The sequence below is a fragment of the Eutrigla gurnardus genome (genome assembly GCF_963514095.1).
Source record: "Eutrigla gurnardus genome assembly, chromosome: 4".
In the NCBI taxonomy this organism is placed as follows: Eukaryota; Metazoa; Chordata; class Actinopteri; order Perciformes; family Triglidae; genus Eutrigla; species Eutrigla gurnardus.
In genome coordinates this window covers 25,478,953-25,492,665 of record NC_139918.1, presented here as the reverse complement: position 1 = coordinate 25,492,665, position 13,713 = coordinate 25,478,953, and the positions used below count along the sequence as shown (strand labels likewise).

At 47.2% G+C, this 13,713-nt stretch overlaps 1 protein-coding gene across 1 annotated transcript; it reads right to left on the bottom strand.

Annotated features, from left to right (window-relative positions):
• Nucleotides 1-1,005: 1,005 nt before the first annotated feature.
• Nucleotides 1,006-11,233, bottom strand: LOC311011779 (uncharacterized protein). The gene is made up of 10 exons (XM_084006907.1): nt 10,982-11,233; nt 9,214-10,413; nt 8,188-8,242; nt 6,961-7,113; nt 4,853-6,018; nt 4,293-4,440; nt 2,969-3,188; nt 2,145-2,257; nt 1,876-2,072; nt 1,006-1,662 (listed from the first exon to the last, which is right to left on the bottom strand). The coding sequence occupies exons 2-10, from the start codon at nt 10,388-10,390 to the stop codon at nt 1,469-1,471; spliced, it is 3,423 nt and encodes a 1,140-aa protein (XP_083863033.1). The 5' UTR covers nt 10,391-10,413; nt 10,982-11,233; the 3' UTR covers nt 1,006-1,468.
• Nucleotides 11,234-13,713: the final 2,480 nt, after the last annotated feature.

Genomic DNA, 13,713 nt, shown 5'->3' with positions numbered 1-13,713 from the left:
GTGTGTGTGTGTGGGTGTGTGTGTGTGTGTGTGCAGGGGGGGGGCTCGGACGGCGGTTCCCCGGGGACTCGTGGCTGGAGGGAGATAAAAGCGTATCGGCTCCTGGTCGCATCAGATAAACGAGCAGCGCCTATCAGAGGCGTCCAGGACGACTAACGGCCGCAGGTACATCCTAATAACGGACTCTCCTCCTCCTCCTCCTCCTCCTCCTCCTCCTCCTCCTCCTCCTTCTCCTTCTTCTCCTTCTGCTTCTTCTTCTTCTTCTTCTCCTTCTTCTTCTTCTGCTCCTCCTCATGTATTTATTCAGATATCCTCGTGATATGGTAAAACAACCCAGGCCGCGTCATAGACACCATGCCGCTTTTTAAGCCTAATTAAGGCCCTATAATTAAATAGCGAGAGCCGGAACGAGTCACGACCTTTTACACGGACCTGTTGGAGCCGCAGTCACGACCATCATCCTGCATCCTGCTTCTCAACACAGACCCACATCAGACCCCATAAGCGTCTTTCAAGGAAAGCTGGATTGTGCAGCACATTTTTGTTGTTGTTGAGGAGCATTTGTTGCTACTTTGAGTCCGAATGCATGATCTAAATAATAATTAATAGGTTTACATTCATTTAAATTAAGAACACATGCATTCAAATGATTGGAAATAAAGCATTAAAACATGTCCATGCATTTACCTGTGCATAATTCATATTGCAAAAGTGATATTTTTATTTTGTATAAAAGCAAACAAGTATCAGTTTCCTGAAGCAATGGGTGTCACAGGATCCTGCAGAGCCCCAGGGGAATACATTATGATCCATTGAGAAGAAGAAGGAAAAAAAAGATAATTGCTTTATGTTGAGACTTAATTTGTGATGCAGTTGGAGCGCCCCCCCCCCCCCCTCATTCAATAGACAGCTCTTTAGTTTGAGGTTGTCATGAGCCAAATACATTCAGCTGAAATAATCAATAAGATGAAAGGGAAATAGTTAAAGACGTGACAAAAATATGTGTCAAAGGTTGTTCATTTTATTGTCACAAATATTTGACTAAAAATAAATACAGTCATCCTAATTTCCTTTGCAGAGAGTTTGTTAAATGGAGTCAAAATTCAGACGATTTGTGAGTGAAATGGTCCCGTTTCAACTATTTCTAACCCGTTAAACAATCTTTGCTGGATTTGAATCAGTATTTAACCTTCTTATAAGTATCACAATATATACTCTGTAAATCTAGTTTCTAGTATAATCCTCTATACTAATGATGTATTTGGTTTTTGTTAGATCTGTCATTTGGTTATATCGTTTGTCATTGTAATCCAACTGTTGTCAAACAATAGGAAATGACCTCTGACCCTGTAATCTCATGTTTTCATATGTAAAAGTGACATACACTCCAGCTATCCGCCATTAGATTAGAGTCCAGCAGTCAGTGTTTGGTCGGTTATAATCCCCCCCCCCCCCCCCCCCCCCCCTGTCAGCGCTGGCTGCGCCGGGCCGGCATGATCCGGAGAGACGCGGTGCTTTCCCGGGTCATGAGCCGGGTCACATGGTCCAGACTGAGTCCCGCCACCGCCTCGCCGTTCACCTGCAGGATCTCATCGCCGACGCCGAGCAGACCTATGTAGGGGCCTTCGCCGCCCCCGTCGCCCACTTTCTCTACGTACACCCCTGGAAAGAAAGCCATGGGAGGGGGAGGGGGGGGGATGAAATAGGGGGAAGCAGAAAAAGGAGATTCAAGATTCAAAATAGAAGCCTTTGTATCTGATGATTACCAACACTTTAACAATGAAGCCAAAGGTCATTTTATATCTGAACAATCACGTTTCAATTCTATTCTCGCCCTCTTCTACTCTCTTTGTTTCCGACGTACGCAACAGTTACCTGTGTCCGGTCGACCTTTGCCCCTTGAGATGACGAAACCAAAGGGCCCATTCGGGGGTCTGACGAGCTCCAGGAGGAGGGTCCCGTCTGGGAAAGCCTGAGTGACCCGGCCCACCGGACCGGGACGCACAATCCTGGAGGTGAGTACATCTTCCACACTCAGAGCCCTGTGCAGCTCCAGCTGAGGGCTGTCGGGGCTGTAACAGCAGAAATCCAGTCAGTGCAACAACGACAAAACAATGTCCATTTTTTTTGTGTTAGCCACTGACCTTGGCGCCAGGCCGTACGGTATCTGCACCTCTCCCAGGATGGTTGAACGCTCCGTTCTCCTCTCTAAACTCTGCACAGAGGAGGCTTTACGCAGTTGGGCCAGCGGCAGCACCTAGTGGCAAACACACGCCACTGTCACACATTTCTGTCTTTTTCATAGTTGGCAGAAATTCACCCGATTTGGCTTTTTTGGAACAGTCCCTCTTTTTTTGTGGCTCAAACAACCCCACGAGAACCAACAAACGTCTGTTTGGCACCATGCATCATGCAAATACAGGCGGTGATCGGCTTGTTTTTATTTATTTATTCTACTGATCCAGCTGCCAAGAGGATAACTCGGACCTGGAAAGCATTATGTGGGCTCCCAGTGTTGGAGAGAAAGGTCAGCAATACTACACAGCTGTGGTTGGTGAAAGGTGCTGAAACTGGAAGTTTAAAGGAGTACTTCAGCCGTCTGCATGAAGCTTTGCTCTGTTAGAAACCTGTTTGAATGTCATCATCAATCCCTCATTTCAGACGGAGATCTCCATGTTTCTATTCTGAAAAAGAGCCTCCGATGACGTAAATATCCTCATGTTGCATCATCGGAGGCTCTTTGGTTAGAGGGGGTGAGACCACAACACTAGTTCCTCATGTCTTCAACCCGCCTGTAGGGGGCAGCACCCACTGAGACTACAGTTTCCACTGGGGAAGTATCCCTTTAAAGGCGTGTAAATGAGACATTTCATTTCTCCCTACGACCTTTTCTTTTCAAAGTAGATCTCTATCTGATGAGATAGACCAGCAATCCTGAATAGAACACAATATAAGATCTCTTGGTCACCGTGTGCAGGGTTTGCAGCGAGGGGGTCCTCTGCATGCGGATGGCGGGCTGCGGTCTACGCGTGGGGCTCGGGGAGGCGGAGCCGAGGCGGGGGGCCGCCGGGATACTGAGCTGCTCCATGCTGCTGGACCGGCCTCCTTTCACCAGCCGGCCAACGCTGTTCAGGCCGATGGAGGAAAAGAAGCGACGCAGGAAGAGCTTCGGTCGCCCGTCCAGCTTTCTGGAGAAGGAAATTGTTCTTTTTAAATATTTATTCATATATGAGACACTTACATCCCCATAAACTAACCAACAAACCAGTGATGGAGCCTTTATTATTATTATTATGCTTATACTTTTATCCTTCTGCTATAAATGGCCTTAAATGACCACACTAGTGTTACTACATCATAATAGTTTGTTTATTTTTTGTCCATATTTAATAAAAATGAACAAGTTTAGTTTAAACACGTCGTTAAAATATTCCTTCCAGCTCAAATTCAGTTCTTGTAAGGGACTATTTTTCCCGGCGTAATAACATTCAGCCTCTCTCGGCTCTGTTGAGATTGACATCTAAGAGGGCGGAGCCAAAGTGTAAAGGAGGTCAAAGATTGACTGAAAGTTTGACCTCTGACTTTCAGACAGTCGATGAATAATGTACAACTTCTCCCAGTACGTCCTCCTCACATTCATACTGGGAGTGTTGGGAAGGTGTTCTCTGACCAGTTTCTTCTTCTCTCGTAAACCAACGTGGATTTTCTCACCACTTCCTGGTTACAAAGTCCAATCAGAGCCAGAGAACTTTAATGGGATGCAGCCGAGGGATCATGTGTTGCTTGTGCAGGAAGTAAAAAGAGGGTGTGCTTGTTATTGAGGTCGGCGTACGCCGGAATGAGACTCCCTTGAACTTGATAATAGCAGCTAGCTCCACCCGGGCCACTTAAACTGGAAGCATCCGACATGAACAACAAGTGAACCCAGAACCTGCAGACGGGATCTGATATCAATGTGGGAATTTGATTGGCTTTTATGAGTAATACAGTCATTTCAGATAAAATAATCAATGTGGTGATTTTCAGAAAGGTTGAGTTCCCTAAACCTAAGAGACCCAGAGGACAGGAGGAACCTCAGAACTAGACTGGTACGGTCCTTCAACGAGTCTTCATTACCAGAAGAGGATTGTTTTGATCTTCACAGAACAGTTTTAATAACAACATCCTGTAGGTCAGAGTTTTAATCTCCTCACTGCTACCAGTCTGGCACGCAAGCCGTTTTGGGAACAGCGTGGGGGGAGGGGGGGATTTATTATCTGAGCTACGACAAGAGCGTTGTTATCTTGGCTTACCTGGACCCGTCACAGTTCTCCTCCCATATGGCCTCGGCTTTCAGATGCTCCGCTCTCAACAGCTCCGCTCTGAGGTCCTCGGCCCGAGACATAGCCAGGCCCCGTGGAGCGGAACGGCACTCAGGACCCAAACCGGGGTCACCCAGACCTGCAGGTAGAAAAGGATGTTCAGAATCATTCTCAAATATTATTCTCTATTCTGCTCTATTATGCAAAGTTTTAAGTGAGATCATTTGAACGCAATAAACAGATCTCAGCTTCTAGGGGTTAGAAAGTGACACAAAGGGGTCTGACTCTTGCAGGAGGTTAAATTCTAATTCTACCTCCACTTATCCACATCGGTCTAATCAAGTACTGCATTTAGATACACGTTTTTAGTCTGGAATAATAACACAATATGTATACTAAAATTCAACAGGCTATTCTTGGTAATTAAATGCACTTTCTTGCTACTTAAGAAGAGAATTGTTCTTCCTCCACTACTTTTCCAGAATAGTAAATCCTGACTCCTGACTACGCAACTTTCTTGAGGAACTGAAACCTATCAGGACTCTGCTCACCGGCTCCGTCCGGAGTGGCGTCCCAGAGTTCAGCAGCCGGCAGGTCCGTGGTGAGCCGGGCCGGGCAGTACCTCAGGGTGGAGGGCCTGATACAAGGCACGGGGTTGCTTGTTGCAGGCAACCCCTGGGTTAAAGCCACTGCACACTCCCTTCTTGCCTCCGGAGAGTCCAGGAGCACAGAATGTGGAGATCCTCCCTCCATTCCCTGATTTGAGCTCATCTGGAACTGGACCGTGGACTGGCCTGCGGCGGAGCGACTTCTTGAACTCGACTTCAGGGCCGACTTTATAGGCAGCGGCGCCGGAGGCGATTCCCTTAACCCATCGGACGCCTCCAGGCAACGGGGCTCCAGGGCGACGGGGCTGTCCGGGGCGAACGAAACCACTCTGCTCAAGTTGACCCGGTTCCTGGGATTCGAGTTTCGCCGTTGGGCCCAGGATGGACCATAAGGGCCGTTGCCGGACTCCAGCCGACTTTCTCCTTTCCTGCTCCTTCTCCTGAGTTTGCCAAACCCTGATGATTTCCACCCCGTACTACTGCTCTCTTTACTTTCCCCCAGCACGAAGGCTCCGGCAAAGGTGACGGTTAAAGGGGCTTTAGGACGAGTGCTTGCCTCGGGCTTGTTGTGAGGCCCCCAACGAGGAGCCCCTTTCTCCCGCGGGTCCTCAGGCTGCTGTGGCTCAGGGTTCTTTGGCTCCGGCGGCGATGAGACCAGCTGCGGCTCCTTCACGACCGAGCCACAAGCCTCACATTTCTTCACCAGCACTATTATCTCCTTGATCACCGTTGTGGGTTCGACGCCTTCTTTCTTCTGCGAAGGCGGCATGGAGACGCTCCGGTTGCTCCGGCTCCTCTCCGAACCACTGCTGCTAGAATCCGTGTTGCTCTCTCTAGTCTTGGACTTGGGCGTCCCGGACCTGCTGCGCTGTCTCACTCTGTCCAAGTACCGAGACTCGGCTTCTTTCTCCGACTCGTCCTCGAAGCGAACCCGCGTGGGGGAGCAGCCGTACCGCCGGGATCGGCCGCCTGGGTCTCCGGTGTTGGCGTCACTTTGGTTGGGGATGAGGAGGGAACCGGATACCGTTTGAGCTTCAGGGTCCTCTTTGGTCTGAACGGCTTTCTGCACTGTAGGCGTTGGATCGGGAGCCTCGGTTTGTTGCTTCTTTCTGGAAGAAATGACACCAAAGTGCATTTTAAAGCTCTTTTGCCTGTAGGGGAGTTAAACTAGTTGAAATTTGAAAGCTAGTGCCTAATAAGTGGGAAGCACAACTGAACATGAGAATGAATGTCAGCCATCTGTTCGATCAGAGATCTCAACAGGGTCTTCCTTCTGCAGAGTTACTGCAGGGGGTCCCCGAAATTATTTGATCCCAAACTTTGTCTTCCAAAAATTTAAATATGTCCAAAAATACACCTTATGAATACAACCTATAAGCAAATATAAATCTTCTTCTGAGAAATGTGTGATGTAGAAATTCCAAAATATAATTTAAATATCCTTGGCCTGAAAACGTTGAAGACCTCTGTCTTAGATAAAAGACCCCTTCAAAATAAGAGATCTTTGGTGATTAAATAAAGAAATGAGACGATAGATTGCAACGAGAATATCAGTGCAGTGTGTTTGAATGTAGGATCCAGTGCAAATGCGGCTTATTCTAAAATAAGTGAAAGCTTCCTGCTGATATAAGGCAGATTCAGCGGACAGGAAGCCCGAGGGTTCGATCCCCGACTCCTCCAGCCCGCATGTGGAAGTGCCCTTGGGCATTTGGAGGTGTTTGTTAGATTCTGATGGCACCTTGCATGGCAGCCTTTCGCCATCAGTGTATGAATGTGTGTGTGAATGGGTGACTGTAATATAAAGCATAGAAAAAAGAAAAGGCGCTATATTTATCCACCATTTACCACAGAATCACACATAATCTTTCTTATTACACAGTCAGGTTCCGGAGCTTCAACCTATTTTCAGTTAGAAAACATCGGCTCTAAAAATGAAACTTGCCATGCAAATGTATTCAAACCTGCACTAAACACAAGTGGGACGTTCACAGCCTCCCATAACATAAAATCAAAGAGGTCGCAGCCCACTCGGGTGGATGCAGCCAACTCACACGGCGGATCTCTGATCAGACTGGGAGCGTCTGCCGGGGCGGTCGCCTTTAACCTGAGTGGAGCGAGCCTTGAGTCGCGCTCGCTCCAGGAGGAGCTTGGCCTGCTCGTGTCTCGGACTCAGGGGAAGCTCGTCGCTGATGACGAGAAGCGACCTGATAGATGAGAAAGAAATCATTCAGGTGATGAGAAAATAGCGAGGCCGGGGGGGGAGTGATACAGTTGTGAGCTCAGCGTCTCTTTAAATGTGTGTTGTCACACGTCCAGTGACATCATATTCCCCTCAGATTCATTTAATGCAGAGTGAGTGAATCAAGCTGCATCTTCCTAAGCTGTTTTATGTAATATCAGACGGATGGACCGGGGCGTGGCGGTGAGCAGCAGAGAGGGGGGGGGGGGGTCATCCTTATACCCAGCAGCTTAGCTGCTCTGCATTGTGCTTCATCTGTACTCGTCTTTATCCCCCTGGCCCAGCGATAAAGATAGCATGATAGCACCAGCCGTTTGGATTATCCTTGTAATGGCCTGTGATTCATTTTCTCCTGGGTGTCAAGAGGACAACATGTTGTGTTTCAATAGATTACAGTTTGTCACGTCGATTGTGTTATCCCGACACTGACAAACACGGTGTAATTAGCAGCCGGTTTCTGGTTCCTCATAAGTAGCTGTTTTAGTCTGCTAATCATACTCATAAAGACCAGAGTGCACTCGGTAAAAATAATAATCAGAATGATGGCCTCTGTGTATATATTGCAGAAGATTAAATGACAGATTCAAGTGAGAATTATATTGTGGTTTCACAAACTGTTCCATGTATTTAGTTTCTTACTTTAAGTATAATTATGACTGGAAGAAATAGTAAAACAGTTCTCACTATCAAATCCACAAGACTTTGCTTCCTCTTCTCCAATGATAGCAAATAGAAAAAACACTTGACTTCATTGTAAAGTATCTCAGTTTGAAAATCTCTCCCAAATAAAAGCTTGATTTCATAAACGTATTTGGATAAAATATCTGCTTCATCAATAGACTATTCGATATTTCTTATGAATATATTCAATTTTTACGTTTTCTATATGGATACTTACTTATTTGACACTCTAGCTGGGGGGGGAAAATTAGAGTCTAAAATTCCCACAAGTGGAGCTGTAGGCGTGAAACATATGAGGATATAAATAGAGCAAAGGACTTATATGTCGCCACCCTGCCGAGCACACAAAGACGCTCACCTCAAATAGGGTTCAAGTTCCTGAGCGAGAAGCGAGTCTGACGTGTCGCGGGCGCCTGCAACACACAGAGAGGGGGGGGGGGGGGGCGAATCACAGCCAATCTGATATCAATACATCATGTAAAAAGTCTCCAAATGTTTTATGCCTACAAAGCATGGATTTCCTCTCTTTGTTGACCTCTACATGCTCATCTAGAGTATCATCATAGTGTATTATTCTCAGGAGTCTTTATGAGGCTAACATGGGGGTATTAAAATAAGTGGGTTTTTGTATTATTGTAAGGATTTTCATAAACCGTTCTATTCAGTGACAGTGTCAGAGGTTATCCCCTCACTGATCTTTAACGTCACTAAAAAAAAAAAAACACAGCTTATGCAACCCGCTGAAAGACAGATAAAAGCAGAATCCTGCACACTGAATGCAGATACACACACACACACAGCATCACAAGCATACATAATCTGTCACCTTACATGACTACAACGACTATCTATTAGCACACAGATGGAGATATGCAAAAGCAGGGAGGACACTCCCCCCACTGCTCTCCCACTGCTAATAATAACTCTTGCACATCTGCACGTCTGACATCTGTTCACCGCTGGGAATCAGCCAGGTTACATACCACACTCCTATACAGCGTCAACGGGAGACGGAGCAAAGGGCTGTATGAGGAACGTCGAATGCTTTTTAGAAAGCTGGAACGTGTTCTACGCAGAATATTAACATTATCAAAAGTTTTATAATGTATAATGCTGTTTACAGAAGCACTGATGTGAATCTGTCTCCACTTGTCAATAGCAAACAGCTGACAGCATCCACTTCACTGCACAAATTATTGTATTATGTTAACCAAACCAATTGACATTTATACTTATAATACAGGCCCCTCCTGTGTAACACAATCCCTTCATCAAGAAACTCAAAATAAAAGATATTATCTGTGACTCCCTTCCTTTTCATTTTAATTGTATTTTTTATATACAAAGTTTTTTACATTTTGACATTTTCCCTCAGGAGACGTACCTTTACAATCCCCGTCTCCATACCCTCCTTCGCCTCCACTCTGCTCTCTCTCCTCCCGGTAGTTTTGGTGTCTTTCCCTCAACTTGGCGTACGCTCTCTGCTTCACCGTCAGCTTCTCGTCGGCCGACAGCACGCCGCTCTGTGACGACATGCTCTCCGAGCTGTCCGAGCTGCACAGCGAACCTGTGGCTAGATCCCCAGAGTCCAGCTCCTTCTGGGCGCACCTGTCCAGGTAAGAGTCCACGCTGTCCGAGCGTCCCAAGTCTGAGGACGCGTCGCTGTCGTCCGCCACATTTCCCACGATGCTCTTGGTGCTTGGCTCTGCTGGTTTAGGATTCCCGCGAGGCTCCGACTGGTCCTTCGGGGGTAAAGTGGAGGGCGTGTTGTTCGGGCTCACCCCGTTCAGAAGCAACGTTTCGGGGCGCACCACCCTCCAGAAGCCCTTGGGTGGAGCCCAGTGTCTGGCTGACGTGGAGGTGTTGGCGGGTAAGGAGGAGAGCACAGGTAGAGGAGGGGGTTGGGAGGGCTCATCCTTACTGCTGCTGGAGTTATCAGACAGGAGACTCTCGAGACTGGTGCCTCCCTTGAGCCCACAAGGCTGACCCGTCAGGAAACTGACCTGCTCCTCTTCTCCCTCGGACCTCTTGTCTCCAGCCTCCTCCTCCTCCTCGAACGTCGGCTCTCCCCGAGCTTCGGCTGGAGGGCTGTGGATCTCGAAGCTGACCTGCACCTCTACCTCCTCCTCTTCGTCGCTGCTGCTCGAGGTCTTCGCGGTGCCGGATCTCCACGAGGGGGCGGGCAGAGACGACACCGGACCCTTACCTCTGGGTCTTTGTCTGAGGAGGACTTCGGATGAAATCTGCCCGGCCGGGCTGCTCCCGAACACCTCCGTGTCCAACCGTTCCCTCTCTGGATCCCTCCCTCTCGTCCTCCTCTGCGTCAGTGACTTCACCTTGGTCTGCAGGGCGTGCACAGCCGAACTCTGACCCGCAGGGAGTTGGGTGCTCAGAGAGGGTGCTGGGAACACGGGTGCTGGGAACACGGGTGCTGGGAACACGGGTTCGGGGACGGGGCCTGTGATTAATCCCCAATTAATGGGAATCCCAGTGGGTAAAGGGGAACTGGACTTTGCTTGGATATTATCAATCACCTTTTCTTCCTCCATTGGCCGGGTCATGCACAGAAAAGTCCAGACAGATCCTATAGATTTAAAAAAAACACGTTTTTTATAGGCATGGCAAAAAAGCTCTCCTCCATTTGTTCTACATCTGCGGCTTCTTTCTATCTGATCTGCCTGGCGAGGAGATATGTAACGTGGACTCCGTCACGTTGACTTATCCACTGATTACTTTGCAGTGCACAGGATAATCCTTTAGAATGAGAATAAGCAACTGCTGCCTGCAACTGAGCCCCCGCGCGAATAAACTATGAGGAATGTTTTTTTCGTTGTCGAGCACAATCAACAGCGTGGCATTAAATAAAAAAAAACGCATTATGTATATATTTTGCAAGAAAAAAAAGGCAGAGTATGAATTATTCATCTTTAAGAAATTGGCATATTTAAAGATTATGTGTCATATTTACTGCAGATCATATGAATAACAGCTGACTAAACGCCAATTTCACAAATACTACTAATATGAACAAAGTAAGCTTTACAACACATTCACTAAAGGCAGATTTAGTTACATAAAAAGGCTAACACACACACACACACACACACACACACACACACACACGCACACACACACACACACACACACTGTACCTGGCTGTTTAGTGAAGATGGTGTCCTTTAATACACAGTTCCAGCGTTGGAAGTTGCCATAAATCCCGGTGCGACCGCACAAATGCAAGTTGAAAGCATCCGACGTGAAACCTGCGCAGATGTCGCATCGCGCATCCTCGGCTCGGTGGCCGAACACGAGCGAGAAGGAAAACAAACACAACACAACATCAAAGGTTTCTGCAGAGCCAGCTGGTGATGATGATGATGACGGTGATGATGTGCTCCCGCGCCGCTGTCTGTCTGTCTGCGCTGCTCTCCGTGCAGGCAGGCAGCGGCGGGAGCGCCAGCGGCCTCTCAATCATGATTGGTCCGCTAATCCCTTCAGAAATCAGTGGGATTAGTCAAAAATGGAATAAAAAAAATGCCCGCTTTAATTTCGATGCACGAACCCGATGCATGAATGAAGCTCTCGTTGCGTAAGTGCAAATCACACACACCGAGTCCTTGTACATATTAATAGGTTAAACCAATAATAAAAAAAATTGTGACAATAAAGTAAAATGGCTTAATGTTATAATGCTGGGATATTAGGTCTGGTGAAAGGATGCAGGCTTGAATTCAATTCAATGGCGCTTTATCGCCATGAAAGTTTCGGTAACAATGTTGCCAAAGCATCAAAATATATTTGTCTAATTATGAGGAAAGTACACAATAAACAGGAATAAATATTAACATTGATTTATATTATACTCTCTCTTTTCCCCTCTCCCTCTCCCTCTCTCCACTCTCTCTCTCTCTCTCTCTCTCTCTCTCTCTCTCTCTCTCTTCCCACCCTCTCTCTCTCTCTCTCCACTCTCTCTCTTCCCACCCTCTCTCTCTCTCTCCACTCTCTCTCTTCCCACCCTCTCTCTCTCTCTCTCTCCACTCTCTTTCTTCCCACCCTCTCTCTCTCTCTCTCTCTCTCTCTCTCCACTCTCTCTCTTCCCACCCTCTCTCTCTCTCTCTCTCTCTCTCTCTCTCTCTCTCTCTCTCACTCTCTTTCTTCCCACCCTCTCTCTCTCTCTCTCTCTCTCTCTCTCCACTCTCTTTCTTCCCCCTCTCTCAATTCAATTCAATTCAATTCAAAGGCTTTATTGGCATGATGTGAAATGTGTTGCCAAAGCACACTTATATATACTTATACACAGTGTGTGTGCAGAGTTGGGTGTGTTCAGGTTTCACTGGTTTTCCTCTGGTCTTCACAGGCTGCTATAAATTTAGCTGCTATCGTCTCACATTCCTGTTTTTCTCCCAGTAGATATGGGAGTTTTTGTGTGTGTGTAGTATGTTTGAATTGCGGGTGCATGTGTGTTATTTGGGGGAAGTATTCCTCTCTTATATTCTGGTATTGGGGACAGGATGTGAGGAGGTGGAGCTCTGTCTCTACCTGTTGGGTGTCGCAGTGGGAACAGAGTCTGTCCTCCTCTGGGAGCCATCTCTTTTTGTAGCGGCCCGTCTCTACAGCCAGACTATGTCCACTGAGTCTGTACACCGTCAGGACTTTTCTTACCTGACACTTTTAACGGTGCTCAGGTAATCTGCCTATTTGTATTCTCTGTTTAGGGCCAAATAACATTTTAGTTTACTCTGTTTTTGGGTTGTTTCTTTCCAATATTCAATATATTTCTGTTTTTGTTGGTTGATCATTGTGTTCGGTGGTAATGGGGGGGTGCTGTGGTCCTGGGGCTGTCTCTCTCTCTCTCCACTCTCTCCCCCCTCTCTCTTCCCACCCTCTCTCCCTCTCTCTCTCTCTCTCTCTCTCTCTCTCCACTCTCCCCCCCCCCCCCTCTTCCCACCCTCTCTCCCTCTCCCCCCCCCCCCCCTCTCTCTCTCTCTCTCTCTCTCTCTCTCTCTCTCTCTCTTCATCATATGCACTAATGACAATGTTCTGCATGGGCGTCGCCACCATATATTGATGGGACCCCCCCACACCACCGTCGTTTGCGCCCCCCCCACACACACACTTTTGCCATTAAAATATCAGTGCATCAGTTGGGTTGAGTTGTGGTTGGGGTTAGAGTAAGGGTTGGGTTTGGGGTTGGAGTTAGGGTTGGGGTTGGGGTTAGGGTAAATACCTTTTTTTTTATTTCAGCTGTATCTCCGGAACGGTAAGTCGTAGAGACACGGGCTAAAGACGGGCTATTCAGAAGGGTTGAAATAGGTCAGACCGAGTCTCTATGACCCTCCGTTCCCAAGATATAAACAGAAATGTGAAAATTGGGTTTAGGATTATATTTGGAATATAGATGGTGGAGGTGAGAAAGAAATGGTTGGCGTGGATAATTTAAGTAGCTGAAAAAAAGCTACTGTAAATTAACAATGCACTCTCAGATTAATATTTAGGCTATCATAAGTGCATTTCACTATATGATATATATACACTGTGCAAAAGCTTGTTCTGTAGTCAGTTGTATAACTACTATTGCAAGGGGGACATGATAAAAAAATGTCAGTATAACAATGATAGGCCTATTTAATTCTCATGTTCATTTGAGAGACATTAGACACACACACACACACACACACACACACACACACACACACACTGATGCTGATGACGCCCCCTGGCCAGTTGTCACAAACCCTCCCAGACGTGATCAAAAATCGCTGCTCAGTTGTGTGCATGTTGTGGTGACTGCGCATGCGCCCCTCCGCCGCCAGAGGGCGCCGTTAGCACGCGTACGCGCAGATACACACACACACACACACACTACACACACACACGCTACACA

Coding starts and splice junctions, on each gene's coding strand:
- LOC311011779 (XM_084006907.1), bottom strand. CDS start 10,390: ATGACCCGGCCAATGGAGGAAGAAAAGGTGATTGATAATATCCAAGCA. Junction 7,114..8,187: donor GAACTTGAACCCTATTTGAG/GTGAGCGTCTTT, acceptor CTCATCTATCAG/GTCGCTTCTCGTCATCAGCG. Junction 3,189..4,292: donor GAGAACTGTGACGGGTCCAG/GTAAGCCAAGAT, acceptor TTCCTTCTCCAG/AAAGCTGGACGGGCGACCGA.